At 43.0% G+C, this 27426-nt stretch overlaps 1 protein-coding gene and 1 non-coding gene across 2 annotated transcripts in view; one reads left to right on the top strand and one right to left on the bottom strand.

Moving 5' to 3' along the window:
• LOC116984420 (mucin-6-like) overlaps positions 1 to 13137 on the bottom strand; it is a 152895-nt gene extending 139758 nt beyond the window's left edge. The window contains exons 1-4 of the mRNA XM_033038572.1: positions 13115 to 13137; positions 12177 to 12232; positions 9702 to 9722; positions 5666 to 5707 (exon numbers count right to left, since the gene is read on the bottom strand). Of these exons, the coding sequence (XP_032894463.1) occupies positions 5666 to 5707; positions 9702 to 9722; positions 12177 to 12232; positions 13115 to 13137 (142 nt within the window). The remainder of the gene's footprint in view (positions 1 to 5665; positions 5708 to 9701; positions 9723 to 12176; positions 12233 to 13114) is intronic.
• A 13541-nt stretch (positions 13138 to 26678) lies between these two features.
• Positions 26679 to 26805, top strand: LOC116984881. The gene has a single exon (XR_004415156.1). It is a non-coding gene; the product is annotated as a U6atac minor spliceosomal RNA (small nuclear RNA).
• Positions 26806 to 27426: the final 621 nt, after the last annotated feature.

Genomic DNA, 27426 nt, shown 5'->3' with positions numbered 1-27426 from the left:
ATCAAAGACTTGACCAGAACTAATTAGAGAGCATAATGTTTAAGTTCAGAGTGGGGGGGGGAGTTTGAAAGAGCTATGTGAGGCAAGACCTTTTAAGCAGAAAGTACTGAGTGCCAGAAGTGCTGATGGAACCCGATATAATAGGGGCGTTAGCGGATTTTAGATGGTTACATGGATAAGCAAGAAATAGGCGGATGTTGATCACATGCAGGCAGAGGAGATTAGTTTAACTTGGCATCATGTTTGGCACAGATATGGGCCTGCTCCTGTGATGTTCTGTTCTATGTTCTCTGTTAAACTGCTGGAAGAACTCAGCGGGTCAGGCAGCATCTGTGGTGGCAAATGATCAGTTGATTTTTCGGGTTGGGTCCTTTCTTTAGCGTGGAAGAGTTTTAACCCAAAAGATGGTCTGTCCATTTCCCTCCACAGATGCTGTCTGACCTAATGAGTTGCTCCAGCTCGTTCATTTTACTCATGATTTGTACATATGCTGCTTCTTGAGTCTGCAGCAGAGCAATGAACCACACAGGTTCAAGTTCACAAGTTATAGGAGTAGAATTAGGCCATTCGGCCCATCAAGTTTACTCCGCCATTCAATCATGGCCGTCTCAAAATCCCTTTTCATGCCTTCTCATAACTGTTGACACCCATTCTAATCAAGAACGTGTCTATCTCTGCCTTAAAAATATCCACTGACTTGGACTCCACAGCCCTCTGTGGCAATGAGTTCCACAGATTAACTACCCTCTGACTATAGAAGTTCCACCTCACCTCCTTTCTAAAAGAGCACCCTCTAATTCTGAGGCTATGACCTCTGGTCCTAGACTCGCCCAACAGTGGAAGCAACTTTTCCACATCCACTCTATCTATGTCTTTCATTATTCTGTAAGTTTCAATGGGGTCCCCCCTCAACCTTCTAACCTCCAGCGAGTAGAGGCCCAGTACTGTCAAGCGCTCATCATATGCTAACCCACTGATTCCTGGAATCATTCTTGTAAACCTGAAGTATAACAACTGCATTTCTGCTGTTATCCTTCGGAGGCAAACCCGAGGCATTTCAGTGTGATTGAGTCACTAGCCACAAATCTGATGCAACTGGACAGGTATGTTCAGCTTGGCACATTAATAGAGTTAATTAAAACAATAATAATTCCACCCTCCTTAAATTAAACAGAATGCAAACATACCCATTGTCATTTACAGTGATCTTTGCATCCTCGATTATGATCAAGATACCCCAGATATTGATTGAAATTCTTTTTAATAATCCAAGCTTTCCTCTCCGGATCTGAATGTTGAAAGCTCCAAGGGTTTCTGAGCAGTCACTGACAAAGACATAGTTGCAGGTTGATGAGAATCCATAAATGAAATTGTCAAAGGTTCGGAAATGTTCATAGCCCCAAGTGGTGCAGGTTGTCCTGGTTGGAGCTGAAAAGAAACGGATTGAAGACCATGTTACTGACTAGGACGTTGATGCGTCGGAACTCCTCAACTATCATCTCTCTTACTGAAGGCTAATGTGGTTCTCCCTTTCTCAGTCCCAGACCTGAAATATGAAGTTTCTCTTTTCATTAATGCTATCTGACCAGATTGAGTGTTTTGGGCATTTTCTATTTTAATTCAGATTTCCAGCAACTGTAGTTCTGCATTTAATTTAGACTAGACGAAGTGGGACCCATTGTGTTCTGTCCCCTCAACCGGGGGGAGGGGGGGGGGGCACGGGCACGGGCACGGGCACGGGCACGGGCACGCACGCACGCACACACACACACCACCCCTCTTGATATTATATTAATATTATTCTTTTGCTTTTAATTCAGATTTCCAGCAGCTGTAGTTGTTTTTAATTTTCATGATCCAAAGTCATCTGGCTCACTAACTAGCAAACTTTAATCGATATGTAATTAAGCATGTCCATTCAAAAATTGGCCATGGAAGATAGTAGTCAGAAAGGTCAGTTAGTCGTTATTCATGGATTCCACACACTGAAGAAATAATAGTGAGTGAAAATAGCAGCGAGGAAATTCACTCAAAATTATTTTAGTTAGAACACAGATCATAGAATATAGAACAGTAAAGTGCAGGAACAGGCCTATCATGATGCCTAATTAAACAGATCTCACCTGCCTGCACATGATCCATATCCCTCTATTCCCTGCACTTCGATGTGCCAATCTAAAAACCTCATAAATGCCACTATCGTACCTGCCTCCACCACCACCCCTGGCAATGTTTTCCAGGTCCCCACCTCTCTGTGTAAAAAAAAAAAGCAGCCCCGCACACCTCCATTAAATTGTCCCCCTCTCACCTTATAGATATGCCCTCACATTTCCACCCTGGGAAAAAGGATATGACTATCTACACTATCTATGCCTCTCATACGTTTTTAGTTGGTTTAATTAAATCAAGTTCAATTGCTCTTCTTAAATGAGCTCTTTACTGTGAAAGTCACGCAGTATAATCGAATATAATATCAGTGTGGTAAAACAAAGAGAGCATCACTGAAAGGATAAGAGCAACTTTAGTTATTGTTACTCCTTGTGTACTTTAAACACATTTACTCTCCATATTTTACAAGACAGTTGCAACATTTGCACCATTTGGTTGCATTCAGAATCAGATCCTATCTTATAGCTTAATTTTTCTACAAGCAATTTACAGTTTAGAGAAATCTCTCTGGGCTTTGTGAATACTTACAATAATAAAGACGCTGTCCTTGAACAGGGAGAGTTTTCAGAGGGCCATGGCCTACAAGGAAACAAAATGGTTTAAATTTGAAAACGATTAATCGCTAAAATAAAACAATTCCTCCAGTTTGATGACCTGGAAAAGATCATCCACACATTCATCTCCTCCCGCCTAGATTACTGCAACTCCCTTTACACTGGCATCAGCCAATTTTCCCTGTCCCGCCTGCAACTGGCCCAAAACGCCGCAGCGAGACTCCTGACGGGCACCCGAAAAAGGGACCACATCACCCCGATCCTGGCCTCTCTCCACTGGCTCCCTGTGCGGTTCCGTATAAACTTCAAGATCCTCCTCCATGTCTACAAAGCCCTCAATGGGCTTGCCCCCACCTACATAAAAAAGTCTTCTCACCCACCACTCCACCTCCAGGCCCCTCAGATCGGCCGACTTGGGGTTGCTGAATATCCCACGGTCTAGGCATAAGCTCAGGGGCGACTGTGCCTTTGCGGTTGCAGCCCCTAGACTGTGGAACAGCATCCCCTTTCCCATTAGAACTGCCTCCTCCATCGACTCTTTTAAGTCAAGACTAAAGACTTATCTATACTCCCAAGCCTTTCCTGTCGTCCTCTGAATGAGGGCTACATGTATATATGTATGTAGTTTGTTTTGTTGTGCTATTCTTATAACAAATGTAAAGCACGAGAGTTGTTTTTTAAATGTGCTATATAAATAAATGTGACTTAGTGTTGTATTTGGTGGAGAATTCTCTTCCGTTGGAGCTACTCTGTGCCATTTCTGTGCATCTTTTACGACCTTTCTAGGAAAAATATATACCAAATTTCTTTTGGAATAATTTTTCAATTCCATCAGTAAATTATACAAAAGCATCATTATATTTTTGCACATTTTTATACTTAAATTAAACTGCAATCCTTGTTTACAGCAATCTGTAGGGTACCTTTACTGACAGAAGCACCCTCAATTCCACAATAATTAAATCACTTGGACTTAAATTCAACACTATCATGGCGAGATGCCTTGTATCTCAATCGTTGACCCTGATCTCTGTTTAGCAAAACCCTCCAGAGATCTACCATTTATTGTGTAAGCCCTGTCCTGGCTTGACATATCAAAGTGCAACATCTCACACTTGTCATTGTTAAACTCCATTCGCCATTCCTTGGCCCATTTTCCTTTTGTCCAGGTGGGGCAGAAGACATTTGACAGGGAAGAAAGTCTGAAGAAGGATCTCAACCTGAAATGTCATGTATTCCCAGAGATGCTGTCTGACATATTGAGTTACTCCAGCTTTTGTGTCTATCTTCAGTATAAACCAGCATCTGCAGTTCCTTCCTACAAAAGATAGCTGGATTGATTAGACATTTGCATGCTCCTTCAAATCCTGTAATTTGTACTTGTCCTACTCTGGAGAGACTTGACACTCATTGCTTTCCCAAGTGCTACTCTGCCATTTTGTATGATCCTTGGACAGCACCTCCCGTAGGTCCAATGAGTATGTTCCATTTGGAAGCTTTCAAGACAGTCATGAAACAGCTACTCCCTCTTCCTGGAAACCATGCCTGTTTAACCAAGGGAATGGTGGTCCGGGCCTGGGATCGGCCAGGGAGGTGGCGATGGTCGGAGAGGCAGTGGATGTTCGTGCTGCTTCTCGTGGCGGTGATGGCATCCCGGGTCTCGGCCTCATGGTGTTCGGGCAGGCAACGCGATCCAGCAATCCTTGTCCTGCCCCCTCCCCTGACATCAGTCTGAGGAAGGGTCTCAACTCGAAAAGTCACCTATTCCTTCTCTCCAGAGATGCTGCCTGACCCGCTGAGTTACTCCAGCATTTTGTGTCTACCAGCAGTCCTTTCCCGGGTACTTTCCCCTGCAACCGAAGCAAAAGCAACACCTGTCCTTATACCTCCTCTCTAGACTTCATCCAGGGAGTCAAGCAGTCCTTTCAGATGTGGCAGAGTTTCACTTGCACCTCCTCCAACCTCATCTACTGTATCCACTGTTCTCGCTGTGAACTCCTATATATCGGTGAGACAAAGAGTCGACTGGGCGATGGTTCGCTGAACATTTTCGTTCCGTCCACCTTGGCCTACACGATCTTGGGTGGCACAGTGGCGCAGCGGTAGTGTTGCTGTCTTACTGTGCCAGAGACCCGTGTTCATTCCCGACCACGGGTGCTGCCTGTACGAAGTTTGTACATTCTCCCCGAGACCTGCATGGGTTTTCTCCGGGTGCTCTGGTTTCCTCCCACATTCCAACGATGTATAGATTTGTGGGTTGACTGACTTCGGTAAACTTGTAAATTGTCCCTGGTGTGTGTAGGATAGTGTTAGTGTGCAGGGATCACTGGTTGTCGTGGATTCGAGGAGCCAAAGGGTCTGTTCTCACACTGTATTTCTAAACAAAACTAAACTAAAACTCTCCCGTGCCAAATATTTTAACACACCTTCCCATTCCCACACTGACCTTTCTGTCCTGGGCCTCTTCCATTGTCAGAGTGAGGCCACACGCAAGTTGGTTAAATGACACCTTATGTTTCACTTGGGCAACTTACAACCCAGTGGTATCAATATTGATTTATCTAATTTCAAGCAACCCCTATATTCCCTCCTTCTCCGCCCCCTCCTTTACGCTAGTCATCCTGCTAGATTCACTGTATGTATCCCTTCGTTATCACCTCTTCCACAGCCAACAATGGACCATTGTGGGCTCCACCTGTCCTTGGTCATCGGTACTAACTCTGATTTGTTCCGTACCTTTTAACATTCTAGTTTCTATCTCCCCTGACTCTCAGTCTGAAGAAGGGTCTCGACCTGAAACGTCACCTATTTCTTTTCTCCAGAGATGCTGCCTGACCTGCTGAATTCTTCAGCATTTTGTGTCTATCATCGGTATTAATGTCTTCACAATTTCACATGTTTAATGAATGATTAGCATAAATATACTTTATTGATGATCTCACCATGTGCTTTATCCAAGTAGTCCTTACGTTTATCTGATTTACCTGAAACCAAAGAAAAATACTCATTACTGCAAAATCAGCTTAGGTTATTCAGAGATTAAGTTAAACTACTTGTTACTGGACCTTTTACTGCAGATTCAATTGTATTTGTAACTAAGAATGTCTCTGTAGAATAAGTTAGAATATTTTCGCTCAACTGCAAAATCTCCTCAAAGTTACCCAAGTTCTTCACTCTGATGAGCCTTCTGTGAGACCTTCTCTCAGTGATTTCTGCTGCTATCCTGATGTTTAACCATGTTCCGCCTATCACTTGTGTAAGAAGGAACTGCAGATGCTGGTTTAAACCAAAGATAGACAAAACATGCTGGAGTAACTCAGCGGGACAGACAGCATCTCTGGAGAGAAGGAATGTGTGACGTTGCGGGTCGAGACCCTTCTTAAAGAACCTGATCAGTTAAACAGGCTGAAGAAGGGTCTCGACCCGAAACGTCACCCATACCTTCTCTCCAGAGATGCTGCCTGTCCCGCTGAGTTACTGCAACATTTTCTGCCTATCCCCCTATCACTTGCCAGGCTTTGTCCTGCCCCACTTCCCTCCTCCATCCTCACTCCCCAGTCTGTGGAAGGGTCCTAACCCAAAATGTCACCTGTCCATTCCCTCCACAGATGCCGCCTGACCTGCTGAGTTCCTCCAGCATTTTGTTTTTGTCTCAAGATTTCAGCATCTCCAGTTCCTATGTCTTTACATTACTTTGAAGTACTATTTACTGCAAGTGCAACAGTAGAGTCAGTGAGATAAGACTTAGTTTAGCAATGTTACAACATTTTGAGATTTAGAAAATCAAGTATTTAATTTATCCCATCAGATAAAGCATAAAAAGAAGTTTAATTTGACACCCGATTCACTTTCATATCTTCAGTATGAAAAAAGTTATGGCCATTTTCACTCGGAAATTGGCATCTTGTTCCCTTTTGCTTTTTCATTGACTTAACACAAAAGCTGTGATCGAGAACATTTAAAAGCCCATAACTTTCTTAAAAGTTAAGAGAACTGAAAGAGATTTTCAGTTATTATAGATTGAAGCATTCTGATACAAATATGAAACAATCTTACTTAGATGACTTGAAATTAAAGCATATAATTAGTTAGTTACCTAATTGTAACTAATTACAAAATTCAATTACTAGATCTAAACATCTACCCATTTCTTAAGAATAGATTAACATTTTTAAATAGCCTAAGTGTCCAAATAACATTCACACAAGAATTCACAATATAACATAATTTTTAAATCTCATTGTCATGGGTTTATAGGCCAAATGGAAGGAATTTAATGTTTAATACCTGTAAATTAATGGCCATTTAAATCAGCTTGCGAGTGGGGTTTTCTGGAACGCGATCATTTGGAACGTTGAGGTTGCGGTGATTTTAGACCCCCATATCAGCAGCAAAAACACTGCCGGTTCTTCGGTGAAAAAAATCACCGTTTCGCAACTTAAAATGTGAATTAAATGCATCTTAAGAAATACTTTTATACATATAAATAAACTACTTTCTTTTACCTGTCCCCTACATAAAATCCGTCCCCGTTGTCGGCGTTGACGGCTTCAGAAGCTGATTTTAAAATCTCTCCAGCGATTAACTTGTCGGGCGAATATTTTTTTAAAACACACAGAACGACCGTCGGAACGATTCTTTAGTAAAATTTTGCACTCCAACAAAATATAATCCAGGGCCAGGTCGGAAAAAAAACGTGTTTTAACCTCTCCCCCCTTCAAACGCGCCAAAATCGCGCACACGGCCAGTGGCAGAATTGCAGCGCCGCTGAAGGTAAGTATTGTAACATACCTACTTAGTGTCATTGTTTTTGGACTGGTCACTGTCAATTAAGTTTGAGTACTTGTTACTGACAGTGTAACCTTGACCCCATGGTGGAAACCTCTAGAGGACATAGTTTTAAGGTGAGAGGGGCAAAGTTTAAAGGAGACAATAGACAAGTTTTTAACACAACGTTGGGTGGGTGCCTGGAATACGTTGCCAGGGACAATGGTAGATGTGGATGCAATGATGGCATTTGTGCAGCTTTTAGATGGTTACATGGATAAGCAGAAAATAGATGGATATTGATCACATGCAGGCAGAGGAGATTCGTTTAACTTGGCATTATGTTTGGCACAGACATAGTGGACTGAAAGGCCCGTTTCTGTGCTGTGCAGCTCAATGTTCTATATTCGAACTGTTGGTTGAGCCAGACTTCTTGTTACTGGAAATATCTCTCTCGAGGATTTATTACTTTAAGTTTCACAGTAGATTAACTTAGACTACTTGTTACTCGAAGTATCTCTGTAAGGCAAGTTAGATGAGATTTTGTTAGGGAACATTGTAGGAAGGGCTGGTGGAGCTTACGTTACATTATTTATTATTGCCTGTGTAAGTTTAAGTTTAAGATAACTTAAGGTTCAGTTAGAGTACTTGTAATGGAAGTGTAACTCTAGGTTAAGTTATAGTTGCTGGAAGAGTTGACTTGGCTGTTAGAAAATGTTACTGGGTGTGTCACCAGAGGTTGTTAAGAACTTGTTGCTTGCAATTTAACTGTAGTCTAAGTTAGAATACTTGTTTCCTGAAATGTCTGTCTAGGTTAAGTTAGAATTCGGGTTATCTGTAGAGCACTTGTTACTCTGCTTCCACCACTCTTTAAAGAAGAGGATTCCAAACACACACCCTGAGAGGAAAAATGCGCCATCTCTACTTAAACTCTCTTATTGTTAAACAGTGACCCCCTCATTCCAGCTTCTCCAACGAGGGAAATGTTTCTTCTAAATCCACCATGTCAAGACACCTCTGGGCCAGACTAGTTGGGCCTGATGCTGCCAGTACAACCTCTCCCTTGGAACAGAGTTCAGGTGGCAGGGCTTGATCTTGAAAGTCTATAATCATAAAGTCAAACTGCACGAAATAGGCCCTGCTAATGCTTAAGTTAGTTACTGTTAGTATATTACAGTATTTTGTATAGGTATTTCTAGCTGTATCTTTTTTGTATGCTTGGGGGAGGGATTTTGATATGTAGATGGGCGTGTCTACATCTGAGGAGGCTAGCGAGGCCACAGGGAGTGGTCAGGTCAGATTTACCTTGGGGATTGAAAAGACAACAGTTCTTACCACACAACACAGTTAGCAAGAACAAAAAGTTACAGCTTGTATAAGAATTAAGAGGATCGGATATATTCACTTATTATCTATATTACTACTTCAATAAAGGACTGGAAATAACGCCTGGAAGATTTATTTTTACTATCAGCGACTACGTAAGTTCTTTCACTCTGACATTCCGGAGTAGTAATGGCAATTAAAAGTCGGACATTGGAAAGTTAAGAAATTGTGTTACATTAAAGTAAGAACTGCCCTCTACGAGTGGAAGTAAAATAAAAACTGATCTCCGAGTGGAGAAAGAGCTTGAAACTGGAACAAAGAATCTGCTTGATGCTGTCAAATCGACACGGTCAAAACCTGTGCTATCTGATGAATGAAGATTGGAAACTTCGAAAGCCAGCGCAGGGGATCGTGAGTAAATGAACAGCTACTGCATTCAGTTTTATTGGAAACCTGCATTATGCTGTATTGATAAAGCTGAAGGGCTTTAAGGAACAGCTTCTATGGGAGAGGTTGTATTTGGAAAGGTTGTATTTTAAAAGGTTGCAGGCTGTATATTTTAAAAACTAAAGACTTTATTAAAAGGCTGCTAGCCGGGCAGTATTGAAAACAGCAGAGGAAAGCTGTTTATGGAAAAGCTTTGCGATAAGCTCCAAATGTTGTATGGAAGTGACCTTGGAATGCTCGAATTCCCACTGATGTTTTGAATTCCAGCCTGAAAAGCATATGTAAACACATCGTTTGGTCAATACGTCATAATGTAAACTCGTCATTTTGTCAATGCGTCCTTAAAGGGATAGCCACCAGTATGTCTAAACTTCAGCCACAAGAGGACGAAGTGGAACAGGACTCTGGAAAATGTGAAAGAAGAACCGTTAAACTCACCGATAAAGGCCAGGTATTGATCTTGAATAGATACGAGAAGTTAAGGAACAAGTTATGTAAACAAGCAAACAAGTTAATTGTAAATCTGAAGAAGCTCATGAAATCAGATGAAAATGAGAAGGAAGTGCAATTTCACCTGGATCAATTAATTACGCTCTGCAATGAAGACAGAGAAAATTATGAGTCATTGACGAGGGAACCACTACCGGAAATGGAGCTTGAAAGGCAAGATCAGTGGTCTCAAGAAATGATGGAATCTTTTAATGGTTTTATACAAAATGGGGAGATGTGCTTATCTGAAATTGGACAACAAGCTGCAAACTCTACAGTTGGAAGTGCGATACCATAAAGTGTTGTATCCACAGAAGAAATTGGACCTGAAGGCAATATTTCAAACGTCTCAAAATGAAGATCAAGACATAAATCTGGTTCTCACGCCAGTGCATCTTCAAGGGTGTCTTCTCATATTGATGCTGAAGTAGCTTTGGCTTCTCTCTTGAAACGGGCTGCCGCCATGGAGAAAAAGCTTGCGATTGAGGCACAAGAAGAGCAATTGATAAGAGAGACTGAGGCACGAAAAGAGAGAAGAAACAATAGGAATTAGAAACAGCAGTGCAAGAAAATGCAACAACAGGTGGAATAAAAAGAGATGCATCTACCATTAACATTCAAGGTTCTTGTTTGTTCTGTAATAAAGGTGGTGCGGTTGGAGCGGTGTCGACTGATCAAGCAGAAGGGCTATAAAGATAAGATGGACTTCTTAAAGGAGAAGGGAGTCTGCTTTGGATGTTTAAACAAAGGACACATGGTCAAAGACTGCAAGGGTCGTATGACTTGTGATGTGTGCAAAGAAGATCATCCTGAATTACTTCACACTGAACAGAAGAACACAAGGAAGAAGCCGAAGCTTACAGAACAGAATGAGAAGCCAAATGCGAGTGATGCCGTTTCCTCATCTGGGATGAGTGTGCATATTAGGGCTGGTGAAGAAACCTGTATCTTCTCCATCTTACCAGCACAGCTAAAAAGTTGCACGGATGACACAGTATTGAAAACATACACATTTTTGCATCATGGAAGTTCAACTACTTTGCACAAAAATCCTGATGAAAAGGCTGAACATTACAGAACAGTAGACTAAGATTCTCTTGCCTACCATAAATGAAGTGAACTCTGTTTTCATTCATCGTATCTCAGGTTTGGAAATATCTAGGCTGGACAAAGACGATTTTATACAACTATCTGATGTGTTTACACATAAGGCCATGCCTGTTTCTCATCTAAACATACCCAAGCAGGAAGACCTGAAACAGTGTCCTTACTTGAAGGGTATCAAGATTCCTAAAAAATAGACTCTGGTATCGACCTGAACGTCCAGGAGCGGAAGAGAATGCAGAAAGTTGTGACCACTGCCCAGTCCATCATCGGCTCTGGCCACCCCACCATCGAAGGGATCTATCGCAGTCGCTGCCTCAAAAAGGCTGCCAACATCATCAAAGACCCACACGATCCTGGCCACACACTCATCTCTCCGTTGCCATCAGGAAGAAGGTACAGGAGCTTGAAATCTGGAACATCCAGGTTCAGGAACAGCTTCTTCCCCACAGCCATCAGGCTATTAAACTCGCCATCAAACAAACTCTGAACAATAACAGCCTATTGCACTTTATCCGTTTATTTATTGTGTACATATATGGTCTATGGTATATAGACACATTGAACTTTTATCTCCTGTTCCGTATTATGTTTACATATTCTGTTGTGCTGCAGCAAGCAAGAATTTCATTGTCCCATCTGGGACACATGACAATAAAACTCTTGACTTCTTGAACTACTCATCGGAATAAATGCTTCAAAGGTATTGGAACCTTGGGGGTTGGTCAACAGCCATTCGCCATGAGGACCGTACAGGGGTGGGTCATCTATGGTCCCCCGCGTAGAGACAACGAAAGCAGGGATGAGAATTGCTACCCTGCCGCTGCTGTCAATCACATATCTACTGTAAACTTAGAGGAGTTACAGGTCAAGCAATCACGACTTCAGTGAAAGAACCAGCAAGGAATCAGAAGAAATGTCCAGAGAAGAGGTAAAGTTCTTGGATATTATGAATTACTCAGCAAAGTTGATAGATGGACACTATTGTCTAGACTTACCTTCCAAACAAGAAGTCATCAGTTTGCCGAATAGCCGTTGCATTGCAGAGCAGCTCACCCAGAGCCTGAAACGCAGGTTTGGCAAGAATAAGAAATGTCGTGATGAATATACATCTTTCCTTACAGGAATGATTGATAATGGTTATGCTGAAATGGTATCAGTGGACCAGCTGGATCGAAGTGATGGAGAGCTCTGGAATATCCCACACCATGGGGTGTATCACTCAAGGAAAAGAACCTCCTTGAGGGTGGTCTTTGACTGTGGGGCAGTCTTCAAAGGTACATCACTTAACTGCCAACTGCTGCAGGGTCCAGACCTTACCAACTCGCTCATTGGAGTTCTCATCAGATTCAGACAAGAACCGATTGCTTTGATGGCTAATAACAAAGCAATGTTTCATCAAGTCAAGGTGTCAGAAAAGCAAGCCAAGAGTCAAGAGTGTTTTATTGTCATATGTCCCGGATGGAACAATGAAATTCTTACTTGCTGCAGCACAACAGAATATGTGAATATGTAAACATAGTACATAATGGGGGAAGCGAAAAAAAAAAAAAAAGTTCCATAAATAACAAATATAGTGCAATAATAATATAGTCTTTGGCAATTCAGAGCTCAGCGCTTATTCATTGTTGTGTTTAATAGCCTGATGGCTGTAGGGAAGAAGCTGTTCCTGAACCTGGACATTACAGTCTTCAGGCTCCGGTACCTTCTTTGTGATGGCAATGGTGAAATGAGTGTGTGGCCAGGATGGTGTGGGTCCTTGATGATTTTGGCTGCCTTTTTGAGGCAACGACTACGATAGATCCCTTCGGCAGTGGGGAGGTGAAAGCCGGTGATGGACTGGGCAGTGGTCACAACTTTTTGTAGTCTTTTTTGCTCCTGGACGTTCAAGTTGCTGAACCAGGCCATGATGCAACCAGTCAGAAGGGGCGGCACTTCACCGCCAAGTGTTCCAGGTGCGGAGAGCAGGAGTTAAACAGAACTGCCACGTCTGAGCACCACGAAGAGTTCACCATGACGCAGATGGCCCCTCCTCTCCCTTTCCCAGATGCCAGTGTACGGTCCACACAGTGGATGGAGAAACCTTCAGGCTGGACCGCTGAGTCTGGGGAGCTGGGGCTGAGCCAAGTTTCTGTGAAACAGAACACAGAGCATTCCCTCAGCTCACATTGGTCCTCCACTTTGCTTTCTAGTGACTGTACGTTGGCTAGTAGGATGGTTGGGAAAGGGGGCCGAAGTCCCCTGTGCTTCAGTCTTACTTGTAGTCCTGCCCGACGACCATGTTCCCGTACTCCATGAAGACCTCCTCGGTGTTTACAGGTACAGTACTTACTGTACCTGCGAGCCTCCACGAGGTTGGGGATTCCTCTCCGATCAGGAATTCCCTTACAGTCGCTGCCTCTGGGAGTTTGCAATAGCGCTAATGCCTTTAAATGCGTTACTTACATCGCTGGTTTCTGCAGATTCTTTTATACAGGTGAGCTCAGAAACACTATATTTGAAGATTTTCTGTCATGCAGCTGGCAAAATGTCACCGCAGGTAGGCGCCATCTTAGAATATTGACTATTTGCAATTCCTGTGGTGGCCTGAGGATGATGCGCAACAAGATCTTGTTGAATACCGGTTAAAGGTACTTCTCTTTGTGTTATCACCAAGTTGTGCACACTTTGCATTAAAGAAAACTACTGAGGACAACAAAGCTTATTTCCCACCAGAGGTGACAAACACAGTAAAGAACAACTTCTATGTGGATGATTGTTTAAAGTCCATCTCTTCAGAACAGGAAGCAGTTCAAATGACAGCACACCTGACTTCCCTCTGCCAAATGGGAGGATTCATGCTATCAAAGTGGATCAGCAACAGTCGTGCTGTATTCGCTACCATTCCATCAGACGACAGAGCCAAGGAGACCAGAGAGTTGGATTTGGACAAAGACAATCTGCTTGTGGAAAGAGCACTGGGATTGCACTGGTGTGTTGAAACAGATGTGTTCAAGTTCAGAATTGTGGTACAAGAACTATATATCCGATGGGCATCTTATCCATGGTTGGTTCTATATACAATCCTTTGGGATTTCTAGCACCATTTACTCGGCCTGCCAAGCTGATTATGCAGGAACTCTGCAAGGAAAACTCGAATGTGATGAGAGGTTAACGCAAACCTTCTCTCAGCAATGGGCAGGATAGTTAGCAGATCTCAACATGATGTCAAATTCAAAGTGGACCGGTGCATGAAGCCCACAAACTTTGGTCAAATTAGATTGGCACAGTTGCACCACTTTTCAGACACAAGTGGAAGTGGCTACGGGTACGTTTCATATCTAAGACTGGAAGATAATAACAAAGAAGTACATATTGCATTCATAATGGGAAAAGCCAGAGTGGCACCATTGAAGCAAATGATGATTCCCAGAATGGAGCTTACAGCTGCAGTCATAGCTGTCAGAGTGGACATAATGCTGCAAAAGGAATTACAGCTTCAGCTGGAGAAATCCATCCTCTGGACTGACAGCACAACAGTACTTAAGTACATCGACAATGAAAACAAATGCTTTCAAACATTTGTAACAAACAGGATCTCTTATGTAAGGGGTGCTACTAATGTATCACAGTGGAGATATGTTAACACATAGGAAAATCCTACAGATGAAGCCTTTAGAGAACTAACAGCAGACTGCTTCTGAAGCAGTAAGAGATGAATCAAGAGACCAGAGCTTCTCTGTAAGGCAGACAGAGAATGGCCAAAGCTTAATCTGGAATCTGAAATCTCTGCTACTGATTCAGAAATCAAGCAAGGCATCACAGTGAATGTCATGGTCAAGGATCCATTGGACTCAACAAACTATTTCTCATCTTGGAATAAGTTGAAGACTGTTGTAGCTTAGTTTCTTAAACTAAGGACAATGTTCTTGCTGTTCTCAAAAAGGAAAGGAGATTGCTGAAGGATTGCTGAAAGGGTATCTTTGAAAAAGATCCTGGCAAACTAAAGGAAAGGGTACACAAAGAGATGCAAGTCTTTAAAGCATCATACTGCGGACAGTGTTTATGTCCTGAAGATCTTCTCAAGGCAGTAAACGCAGTTATTTCTTTCTGTCAAAGACAAAGATTCAAAGAAGAGCTGTCAACATTAGAAGCTGGTGTACATGGTGTCAAAAGAAGCAGTCATTTGTACAAGCTAGATCCGGTATTGAATGAAGGACTTCTGAGAGTAGGTGGTCACCTGAATAGATTAGCGATGCCTGAAGAGGCTAAGCATCCTATTATTTTCTCAAGGACTTTTACATATCAACACTACTGTTACGACATATCCATGAACAGATCGGAAATGGAGGAAGAAATTATATGCTGTCGCAATTTAGTAAAAGTTACTGGATTATCAAAGCTAACTATGCTGCAAGAAAGGTCATAAAAGATTGTGTTGTGTGTAGATCGCAGCGTGGAAGAGTTGGAGAATAGAAAATGTCAGACTTGCCCCTGGAGAGGATTCTACCCGAAAAGCCTCCATTTACAGATGTAGGAGTAGACTACTTCGGTCCTATAGAGGTGAAGAGAGGCAGAAGTCTCGGTAAAAGGTATGGTGTAATCTTCACTTGCATGGCTAGCAGGGCAGTGCATCTTGAAGTTGCATCTATGCTTGACAGACTCCTGCATTGATGCCTTACGAAGATTCATCTGTCGACGAGGTCAAGTTTCATCTTTAAGATCAGACAAATTTTATCGGAGCGGAAAGAGAATTGAGAGAAGCACTCGATGGCTTAGATTAGAATAAGATCCAGAATGCTATGCTTCAGCAAGGGATAAGGTGGAACTTCAATCCCCCAGCGGGATCCCATCACGGCCGGTGTTTGGGAACGATTGATCCGCATGGATCGAAATGTGCTGCGCTCTGTTCGTAAACAACAAGTTCTAGACGAAGAAGGATTGCAAACTTTATTTTGTGAAATTGAAGCAATTTGAAATGATCGACCCATTACCAGGAGTTCTGATGATCCAGAGGCACTTCACCATCTGACTAGAGAAATTCCTCCTCATCTTCCTAAAGGAACATCCTTTTATTCTCAGGCTATGATCTCTGGTCCTAGACTCTCCCACTAGTGGAAATATCCTCCCCACATCCAATCTATCCGAGCCTTTCGCTATTCGGTAAGTTTCAATGAGGTCCCCTCCATCGACTAGAGGCCCAGTGTCATCAAACGATCATCATATGTTAACCCAATCATTCCTGGGATCATTCTCGTAAACGTCTGCTGGACCCTCTCCAGCGCCAGCACATCCTTCCTCAGATATGGGGCCCAAAACGGCTCACGATACTCCGAACGATCAAACCCGTGTCATTGGTGCTCCGAAACAGTAATTCCTCCTGCGTTGCCCCTGTGCCAACCTAACATCAGATGCTCCAGCTTACGTCCGCACTTTCACGTAGCAAAGCGTGGGCTATGTAATGAGGATCAGTTGAGCTTTGGCCTGAAGTTCACTGAGTGTGATCTGGCCCAGTGCTCCACATGTCTATACTTCCTGTCAAAGTGGGTAACGTTACTTTTTGCTACAAGTAGCCACTAGACTATTGATTCATTTACACAATCTGTAGAATTACAAATCTAAAAATTATCCATTTATTCCTTCCTCGGTTTTATCTGCCAGTTAATCAATCTTTAAGTTTCATGTCCAGCTTTAAGTTTCTGGGCACTCACATCTCAGAGGACCTCACATGGTCCACCAACACCGCTGCGCTGGTCAAAAAGGCACAGCAACGACTGTTCTTTCTGAGAACATTGAAAAGGACTGGTCTGCCCCAACAGCTGCTGACAACCTTCTACCGCTGCATGACAGAGAGCATATTAACATATGGCATCTCTGTGTGGTATCTCAGCTGCATGGAGGCGGAGAGGAGAGCTCTTCAGCGCGTCGTCCACAGAGCGCAGAAGATCATTGGGACACCGCTACCAACCTTGGAGGGCATCTACCGCACACGGTGCCTCAGGAAGGCCGTCAGCATTCACAAAGACTCCTCACACCCTTGTAATGGGCTGTTCAAACTACTTCCTTCCGGCAGACGTTACAAGGCCTTCTACGCCCACACCTCCAGACTCAGGAACAGCTTCTTTCCCAGAGCTATAGCTGCTCTAATAATAATAATAAATTTTATTTTCGGGCGCCTTTCAAATCTCAAGGTCACCTTACAGAGATTAAACAGAAGAGAAAAAAAAACATATAGTCGGAGAAAAATAAATAATAAGGACATCATCAAGACACAAATTAAAGATAGAAATCGCTCCAAAGACACAAAATCAAAAAATCAAAAAAAACACAATGTGAAGAGAGCAGCGGCAGCTAAAGCGCGCAAGCGTCCACTCTCTCTTCCGACAGCCATCTTGGACATCTGAACCGGCCCTGCTGAGTGCCCCCCCACCCCCACGGACTGTCTCCCTTGGATGGTCACGTCGCACAGACACATCTGCACTTTAGTCTGTTTTGACTATTTTACTGTTGTAATGTTCTTTGTATTAACCATGTTCTCGGGGCATCTAAACCTAAATTTTAGTAGTTATTTAAGTTATGATGTCGGATGGAAGCTGCGTTCCCAAATCTCGATGCACTTGTGCAATGACAATAAAAGATATTATTATTATTATTATTATTCTATCTGAGCCCAATACCATGAGCCATCTATCCCATGCAATGACCTTTTCTGTATCTTTTGGAAATCTGGCTGCACTACAGTGGCACAAGATTTGCTCCCATATCTCAAAGCTACATTAGTTCATTAGTCATGGCCAGTTTCAATAGTCTCGAGTGTAGGTGAGCAGTCAAGTCTAATACAAGGATAATAATTATGATTCATGTGGGTTGGCACAGAATCACTGGCCAAAGATCCTGTTCCCTTACAACTATGATTACATCTTCTAGTTTCCCCATTGTCCAATCTGCTACTTCCATCTTTAAAGAACTATAATAAATGTCACACATGATAATTTAATTTCAAAAAGCCATGTTTATTCTGCCTAAACATATTATGAGTTTCTAAGTGGCCTTTCAACATCTTGGATTTCAATATCTTTCCAATCTTTGATGTTAGGGCTATTGCCTTGTCAGGGATTATGGGGAGAATGCAGAGGAGTATGGGGTTGAGAGGGAAATATAGATCAGCCAAGATTTAATGGCAGAGTAAACTTGATGGGTTGAATAACAGAGTAGACTTGATGGGCCGAATAACCTAATTCTGCTCCTATAACTTCTAATTTTATGAACTACTTCCTGCTTTTCATTTCCCGAGTCCACTCATGATTTCGAGAGCGTTTGAAACTTTGAAAAATCGCTTCTGGAACCTCAGGATGTAGAATAGCTCCACAGAATTTGGCAACATTTAGTCCCATTTGTTTTCATTACATTTCATCTTGGGATAATGCCTGTTTAAAATCCCTCCCTCCAGCAACTTATTTCTGATGTAGTTTCGGTGACGTCCATTTTTTAGAACGCTGAACGTTGTTTGTTCAATGTCTTTGCCATTTCTCATTACTAATTCCATGTTTCAAACAAACTTTTGCTTGTCTCTTCACTTATAAATGCTCTTAACACATGTGTTAGTATTCCTTGCTGGTTTGCTCTTTTATTGGATTCTCTGCCACAACTTCTTGCTAATCTTTGGTCGTTTTATGAGACTCTTCCATCCTTGGTCCTAAGGTTCGAATAGACTTGAACTATGTCAGGTCGGGGGGAGTTCCCACCGCCACGGGTACCATGTAATCCCGTGCTACCTGCTCCATGGTCGGATAGTCGGCGACTAAACCGTCTCCCCACCTAGTTTGCCAGGTGAGGGGGCTGTAAACCTCCAGCAGGATCAAAAACAAGACCTGTCAAAGGGTGGATGAGCTCCTAACGAGCCAACAGCCATCCACACTTCACTAGAAGTTGTGATCACTGTCGTACAGAGCATCGTAAGGCAGCGTGCCCGTTGATGTTTTCAACGATGATGATGATGATGAACTGACAGCTTATCTCATTTCTTGACTACATTTCTCGTTTACCACAGGCACAGAATTCCTGGAGCTTTGCTTTGTCTATAGAGGCTTCCGTGTAATAGATTTAACACACATTTGGTAAAACAAAGAAGGCAGTGTTTGAACTGCCCTTTGGGACAATCAGAAAGCTCCATTTTGAGAGTTGGGAGGGGAGTCACTCACTGCTGGATATCCAGTCTCTTAGAGGCACAGTCTTCATGTGTCGTAGAGTCATTGAGTCTAGCAGCATGGAAACATGCCCGACCTGCCTACACCGACGAACATGTCCCACCTACACTAGTCCCTTCTGCCTGCATTTGGCCCACATCCCTCTAAACCTGTCCTATCCATGCACGTGCCTAAATATTTTTAAAACATTGCAATAGTATATATGGTCAATTTTACATTTATACAAAGCTAATTAACCAACAAACCTGTATGTCTTTGTAGTGTTGTACTGCTGTACGTTCTACATTCTCTATGTACCTTAGAGTTTGTGCAACCTCATTATTAAACGCAGGCCTAATTCTGGCAAACCCAGATTCTGCTGCTAATGTTGATTTACACATCTGAGATTCGGCGTTTAAAGTAAGAACATTTGTCAGTTGTGGCCTGGCCAGGGTGTCGTAAGCCTGGTACAGCGCCGCCTCCCTTCTCCATTCCAAGCACACAAGGTAGGGGGGCAAAAATAAAATATCCTAATATTGGCAATCAAAAAAAACCATGCAGGCTAAATTACTGTAATTCAATGCCATCTGAAAATTTTTAAATAGCTGCTGAATCCACAATGTTTGCGTAAATGATGATAACTGTGGTGCCAGTTCTTACCTTGGTGCTGCATCACTGTCTATGTCCCCCGACAGGTTACTGCGTCTATCACTTGCCTTGCTCCAAGTTAATGCCACCTACAATTCTCCTTGTTTCTTTATCCATTATTAACCCTCATGAAAAAGCTAAAGGATCATAATCATCTTCCACATCTTGTCAAAGAGCAAGCAAACTCCTCACAAATGTCTTCAAGCATATATCACATGCTGGACATCAAAATCTGACTTCTAGCACTCTGCACTTCTCTCCACTCCAGTCCTTTCCTCTGAAGATATCTGAGTAAATTAAAAACAAAAAGATATCCAGAATTCACTTGCCTAACTTACTGAACTTAGACTGAAGAAGGGTTTCGGCCCGAAACGTTGCCTATTTCCTTCACTCCATAGATGCTGCCGCACCCGATGAGTTTCTCCAGCAATTTTGACTACCTTCGATTTTCCAGCATCTGCAATTCCTTCTTGAACATCCAGTGATGCTGCCTGTCCCGCTGAGTTACTCCAGCATTTTGTGTCTGGAGTAAAAGATAATTAATCCACAATCTTTTTATAATGGAATCACTGCCTGAACAAATAGTCTACTTCCCTCTTTGAAGACTATGTCTCCTGACTTACAATCAATTATAGACCAGGGTTAGGTCCAGTTTCATGTGTTTTCAGTTTAGCTAACAATGTTTTGATTGAAACCTTAACAAATGCCACCATTGCCCACACTAGCAACATAAGAAGCTATTCTTCTTTCTTCTTTAATAGCCCATACCGGATTCAAACTTGTAATTAGTTGATTAAATCTAGGAAGACAGCACTTTTATGGCAGAGCAATCAAAGGTATGTTTTCTCTTGTCAAACAATTTGATGAGATGTTTGAATATTTCAGATTTTAGGCTGACTGAATCAATGGTGGACTATTGGGTTAAGTGTGCCTTCGGTCCTTTGCATAAACAAGGAGACGTGGCAGATCTACGTTAGGGGTAAGACATTTTGAAACATATTTTTGAATTGTTGCCAATATTGCTGGCAGTTCTTTTCACTGAAACATCCATGAATTGCTCATTTCACTTCCACAAATGTTTGTGCTCAACTCCGCAACATCTAAATTATTTGCATTAAATGCAAAATTAAGTGAGTATTCCACAATCAAACTTGCAAAACCAAGCTTCCTGGAGCAGTGTAAATCAACCCTTGTTTCCCCACGATTAATCAGTATAATCACATATTCGTACCGAGAAGCTATGTGTTAGCAAATAATCTCAGATGAAGATGTTTCATTCCATATATATTTTTCTTTGATTTAATCTATAGTTAGAATACAAATCCCACATCCAAGCCAAAGACTTGCCATTATTTTTAAACATTCTGCTAAAATGTTTCAGTAGAAGCAACAATTTTCTCCATTATTGACAACCTGATAGTTTTGCATTAAAAGAACAGGGTTAAAAATAGTAAGAAATAGTAAGAGCTACAACATGGACTACAAGAAATAAAACAAAAATGGCTTAAAAGAAATCCATAAATAGGGAAGATTTAAATTAATAAAGACCAAGTGAATATCAAAATGGGGTGTGGGGAAGAAGGCAGCAATGATTCATTGTTGAATATACATTAGGCAATATCTATGGAGGGGAGGGGGGAGGAAAAGGTAGCAAGAATGGATGAGATGATAATTGGATTTCTAGAAAAGCATGCGAAATGCTGAAAAATAAAGAATATTATAACTGTTAAAAATCAACCAAATCACATTTGAAGCAGCCAGCAATAAAATGATGCATGTACAGAACCTACCCGGGCTAATCAGGAAACCAAAGATCAATATATTCAGTAATATAAACATTGCGAGTGCCGCTCGAGCCACATAAGGGCTCTCTGTTAGAGCTGCTCTGGCCGCCGATCAATCACTGGTCATGATACTACTTTGAAACTTTATATATAAGACAGCTGTCACACCCTCTGCAACCATAGATTGAATGAACAGATAAAGCAGATCCTGTTTGGCCCATTCTCCCGATTATGATTAACAGCATTCGCTTTAAAGTCCTTTATTTGTCAAAATTAATAACTCTCCAGTTTATGCTATTATGTTTCTTAACGATTGTTTTTTGTGTGGTTGGTATTCATTGCAAAGCCAGCACCGATTAAGCATCGGCAGTCAGTTGTGAGAATGTGGTAGTGGGCTTCCTCCTTGCACCTTACAGTCAATGTGGCCCAAACACTCCAGCAGATCTGACAAGGATAAAACATACCCAACAACAGCCACATCCAGCCACAGTGACTGTTTGCTGTTTAATATCTAAACACAATACGTTTCAGCAAATATTTTGTTGAGTAACACATTTAAATAGTTATTTATAATTACTACAGTTATTTATAGTAAGATATCTAGGCATATATAATAAAAGTCTGGCGCACAGATAAACAAAGGTTCTCCTACTCCATAACTTAAAAGGAGAAAGAACCCACATATAGGTGTTAAACACAAAATGCTGAAGTAACTCAACGGGTCAGACAGCATCTCTGGAGACAAGGAATAGGTGACGTTTCAGGTCGAGACCCTTCTTCAGACTGTACAGAATTAGGGTATTAGATCTTAGGGTATTGCCAAAGTCATGTGGAATAAGCTACAAGGGAACTATCACGCATGATGGATGAGATACAACTAAGCAAACCAGTATTAAGGGAACATTTGGTATTGTGTGACCATAATGTTCTGACTGAGGGGACAAGGTAAGTGCTTGCCAATTAGAAATTGCATCATAAACAAGTGTGACTTGAGAGTTCTAGAGAAAGTAGTGGATATTAAAGTGGGAAAAGACACCAAAGGAAATACAAATGGAAAGAATGTACATTTTAAGACAAAAAAGGGCTTCGTTCTTAAAAGAGGAAATGGGCAATCCATGCTGTGGTGTCTGTTTCATCAATCCACCACTTAATTCTCAACTCAATCTACCTGCCTTTGTCCCATTTGTCCCAGGCAAACGCCTCCGTTGCCATACGGTGAGAACGGAGAGGTTGAGAAGGAGTTTCTTCCCAGAGGCCATTCGGACTGTAAACGCCTATCTCACCAGGGACTAACTCTACTGAACGTTTTTCCTTTCATTATTTATTATGTAAAAGAATATGTGTGTTATGATTGTGTTTATAGTTTGTTTGGTTGTTTGTCTTTTGCACAAAAGTCCGCGAGCATTGCCACTTTCATTTCACTGCACATCTCGTATGTGTATGTGACAAATAAACTTGACTTGACTTGACTTGATTTACATCAATGCCCTCACCTAACAAAAACCTTCAGTTTTACAATTATATTTGACTCATCATTCACAGCATGGGCTGTAGTATCAAGACGGAGTGTTTTGTTTTCAATAACGAGTGGAATTTAGATAGATGCTGGTCCAACCCCATTACTCCAGTGACTTTGTCTCGGGTATGTTTGTGTCTGCAAAGAGTAGCTTCTATTTGGAGGTGATAAAACAAGAAAGCACTGGAAATGTTAAGCAAGTCTGACATCATCAATAAGAGAAGCAGATCACGTTTCGGGTCAATGATCTTTTATCGGAACTCAACTTGTGTTAGTTGCATGTGTTAGTAGAATAACAACAACAATTAATTTTGGACAGGAAACATAAGTCAAATCGTGTGGCGGTTCACCTGTGAGGAGTGAGGAATGGGGACCATTGGAGGCTAAAAGGAACACGTTGTAACTTTGTCGGTGCCCTATATGTGGTGACTCTTTGCTTACCTGAGCGTGCAAAACAAAGGATCTCACTGTGACATGTCACATGTGATAACAAAGTATCTTTCATTCATTCATATATGTATAACCCAAAGTGTTATGTTTGCAAACTGTGAAATTGGAGTTTTGAAATGCAAACATTTTTAGTAAAATTAAGGAGAGACGTTCTTAATGTGTTTCCATCTGGCAGCCTGGTGTACAGATAACCAATGATACCGAGGATGTTTCAACTGCTGACAAGACATGTCCAAAGCAAGTGAGATCAATAGAGCTTCACCAGGAGTTATAAGGTCATAAGGCCATTCGGCCCATCAAGTCTACTCCGTCATTCAGTTATGGCTGATCTATCTTTCCCTCTTAACCCCATTCTCCTGCCGTTGCCCCATAACCTCTGACAACCATAACAATCAAAAATCTATCTGCATTAAAAATATCCACTGACTTGGCCTCCCCAGCCTTCTGTGGCAATGAATTCCACAAATTCACCACCCTCTTATTAAAGAAATGTCTCCACATCTTCCTCCTAAAAGAACGTCCTTTAATTCTGAGGCCATGACCTCTAGCCCTAGACTCTCCCACTGGTGGAAACACCCTCTCCACATCCACTCTATCCAAGCCTTTCACTATTCTGTATGTTTCAATGAGGTACCCCCTCATTCTTCAAAACTCCAGCGAGTACAGGCCCAGTGCTGACAAATGCTCATCATAGGTTAACCTACTCACTCCTGGGATCATTCTTGTGAACTTCCTCTGGACCCTCTCCAGCCACAGCACATCCTTCCTCAGATATGGTGCCCAAAATTGCTCACAATGGTTTGCAGCACTTCCCTCAAAGCTGGAGTTGGTGATAAAGAGAACCTTTCAGCCGGTGGTTTCTGCAGACACCGACATCCATGGGAGATTTAATTTAATTTAACATGTGCTGCCATGTACACGCACATACCAAAACAAATGCACATGCTGAAAGTGGTGGACATTGCACCGTCTATTGTAAGTATTGACCAACCCACCATCTACAGGAAACGTGTAGGAAGGAACTGCAGATGCTGGTTTAAATCAAAGATAGACACAAAATGCTGGAGTGACTCAGCGGGACAGGCAGCATCTCTGGGGTGAAGGAAGGGGTGATGTTTCGGGTCGAGACCCTTCTTCAGACTGAAAGTCACTGGAAAGAGAAACGAGAGATATAGACAATGGACAGATGTCGTTTCCCTTTCCCGTGACTTTCAGTCTGAAGCAGGATCGCGACCCGAAATGTCACCCAATCCTTCTCTCCAGAGATGCTGCCTGTCCCGCTGAGTTACTCCAGCATTTTGTGTCTATCTATAGGAAACGCTTCCTCAATAAGGCAGCAAATATCACAAAAGAACCACAACACCCTGGTCTTGCTCTCTTCTTGCTGGTACATTCCAGAAGAAGGTACAGGAACCTCAGATCTGTAACCATTAGGTTCAAGAACAGCTTGACTGTCTGGCTTTTGAACCACCCTGCACAAACCTAACCACAACCTTATCTCAGCACTGAACTACTGTAGACTTTGCAGTATTATGGTTGCTCTAACTACTTGTGGTTTCTGCATTAGTTTGGTTTAGTTTACCTAGAAAAACTGATTATTTATTGTACATTTATTTGTAGTTATTAGTTTAGTTTACTTTAGAGCTACAACACGGAAACAGGCACTTTGGCCCACCGGGTCCACGCCGACCATTGATCACCCACACACTAGATCTCTATTATCCCACCTTTGCACTAGGGGCAACTTATTGAAGCCAATTTTACTTCTGAGTCACATGAGTGATTCCGTGAAGAAGCCCGCCTGTGCTCATGCGCGTCATTACGTCTGATGCATTGCGCAACGACAGACTGGCAGGCGCGTCGCTCCTGCCAGCGGTAAGAAGTTTAAACCTGCAGGTAAGTTTTGTACTTGTTACCAGGTTCTGTTTTGTTTTGCAGGAATCTCTTCTTACAGAGGTTTCCTGCTGGATATTTTCGGGGCGAAGTCCGGACGGGCCGCGGGGAAACCGGTTATGGGCCGTGGGGAGACTCCGGTCTGGACCGCGGAAGCGCGGGTAGCCAGCGGCCGTCGGGTTTGCTACCCCATTCGCTGACAATGCAGTCAGCAGCTCCCAGACCGCTGTGGTTCCCGTGGAGGGGGTAAATCCAGGAGTAAGTCGGTAGCGCCACCAGAGTCGCTGACAGTGTGGTCAGCGGCTCCCAGACTGCTGTGGTGCCCATGAAAGGGGGTAAAACCAACAATAAGTCGGTCAGGCCTATGGACTCGGGGAGTCAGGCCAGGAGGGTTCCCCTCCTTCAATAGGTAGCGTCTTCAGACGTCTAACCCACATGGAGCACCTGATGGAGAGGTTGCTCCACAATGATATGCTCCAAAGGAGGGAGCTATCAGCCCGGGTCTCCTCGGGAGCCCGCTGCAGCGGCAATCAGAAGTGCCCGCAATGGAAAAAATGGAGCATGGATAGAGCCCTCGGGCGTTTATCCCACAAATGTGATGTTCCATCCTGGTATAGGTCCGTAGGAGGGGCCATATCAGCACAGGTATCCTCAGGGGCCTGCGGCAGCACCTGTTTCAGGGGCCTGCGGCAGCACCTGTTTCAGGGGCCTGCGGCAGCACCTGTTTCAGGGCTGCCTACGAATCTCCCTCTCTGTGGAGGGGAGTGCGAGTGGTCAGTGTGTAACTGACTTCAAATTCTAACGTATGTCCGTGGAACATACTGGAGCGTATGGCTTCAAGGGAATCCTCGCAAACGAAGGTGTTGCTGCCGGAAGAGTTGGTTTCCAGCCGTTGGCAGAAAACACGGAAGGGGCCAGAGTTCCCCTCACGCTACAAGTGCCGGCAGTGAACAGCGCTATCAGGCGTTATATTAGAGGCCAGCCGCCGAATCTTCTCTTCAGGTAAAACCTTTTCAACAGGTAAGACCTGGATGAGGAAGCAAAAGCTGTCGGACCAATCAAGGTACCAACGACGAGCATCGTTTCGGCGACAACACACTCCACGCCTCCATCGGCAGTAAGCGGTCCACTGAAGCTGGTGGCAGCGTGAAAGCTGGGCAGAGGTCTTTCAACCCAAGACCCAAGTCGGTCTCAGGAAAAATATGGAATCCACGCACCCAACTAGTCCTACTCTCCAACCAAGGTAACCATGCAGGTAGGTGGGTCTGGCACTTCCGAAACATGGGGTATGTGGACCACTTACAAGTTGGTAATATTTACACTTGTTTTTTGTACAAATGATAATGATAACATGTGATTAGTTTATGTGTTGTATGAAAGGAGAGAAGGTTAGCACTCCTCATGATAAGGATGGAAGGGGCCCTAGTGGCCTTACAACACACAAATGGTTAAGGCATTGCCATCTACTTAGTGGCATCTAACCATGTAAAACTGCACAATACCAGGGTTCCAAGCAGGCTTGGAATTGGGGCCAGAGTTGTCTTTTGAGGCAGGCTCAGTATTATGGCACTCACGCCAGTTGCCATGAAGTGTCTAGAAAAACTGGTTCTCACACACATCAATCACATGGTCCCGGGCACGATCGACCCCCTCCAGTTCGCCTACCGCCCCAACCGCTCAGTGGACGACGCAGTGGCCATTGCTCTACACCACATCCTGCAACACCTGGACAGCAGAGGAACATACGTCAGAACGCTGTTCCTGGATTACAGCTCGGCCTTTAACACCATTCGCCCGGGCAGGCTGACTGAGAAGCTGACAAACCTCGGTGTCCCGACTCCCACCTGCAACTGGATCTTAGATTTCCTGACTGAAAGACCACAGGTGGTGAGGATGGGAAGGAGGGTGTCTGCAGAGCTCACCGTCAGCACAGGATCACCACAAGGCTGCTGTCTCAGTCCCAAACTTTTCACCCTGTACACACACGACTGTGTCTCCACCCAGGAAAACACCATAATTATTAAGTATGCGGATGATACCACCATCCTGGGCCTCATCAAGGGGGGGGACGAGTCGGGCTACAGGAGTCTGGTGAACGACATTCTTGCCTATGG

Source organism: Amblyraja radiata, chromosome 20 (genome assembly GCF_010909765.2).
Source record: "Amblyraja radiata isolate CabotCenter1 chromosome 20, sAmbRad1.1.pri, whole genome shotgun sequence".
Taxonomy (NCBI): domain Eukaryota; kingdom Metazoa; phylum Chordata; class Chondrichthyes; order Rajiformes; family Rajidae; genus Amblyraja; species Amblyraja radiata.
The sequence above is the reverse complement of the archived record's forward strand: the minus strand, read 5'-3'. Positions and strand labels throughout refer to the sequence as shown.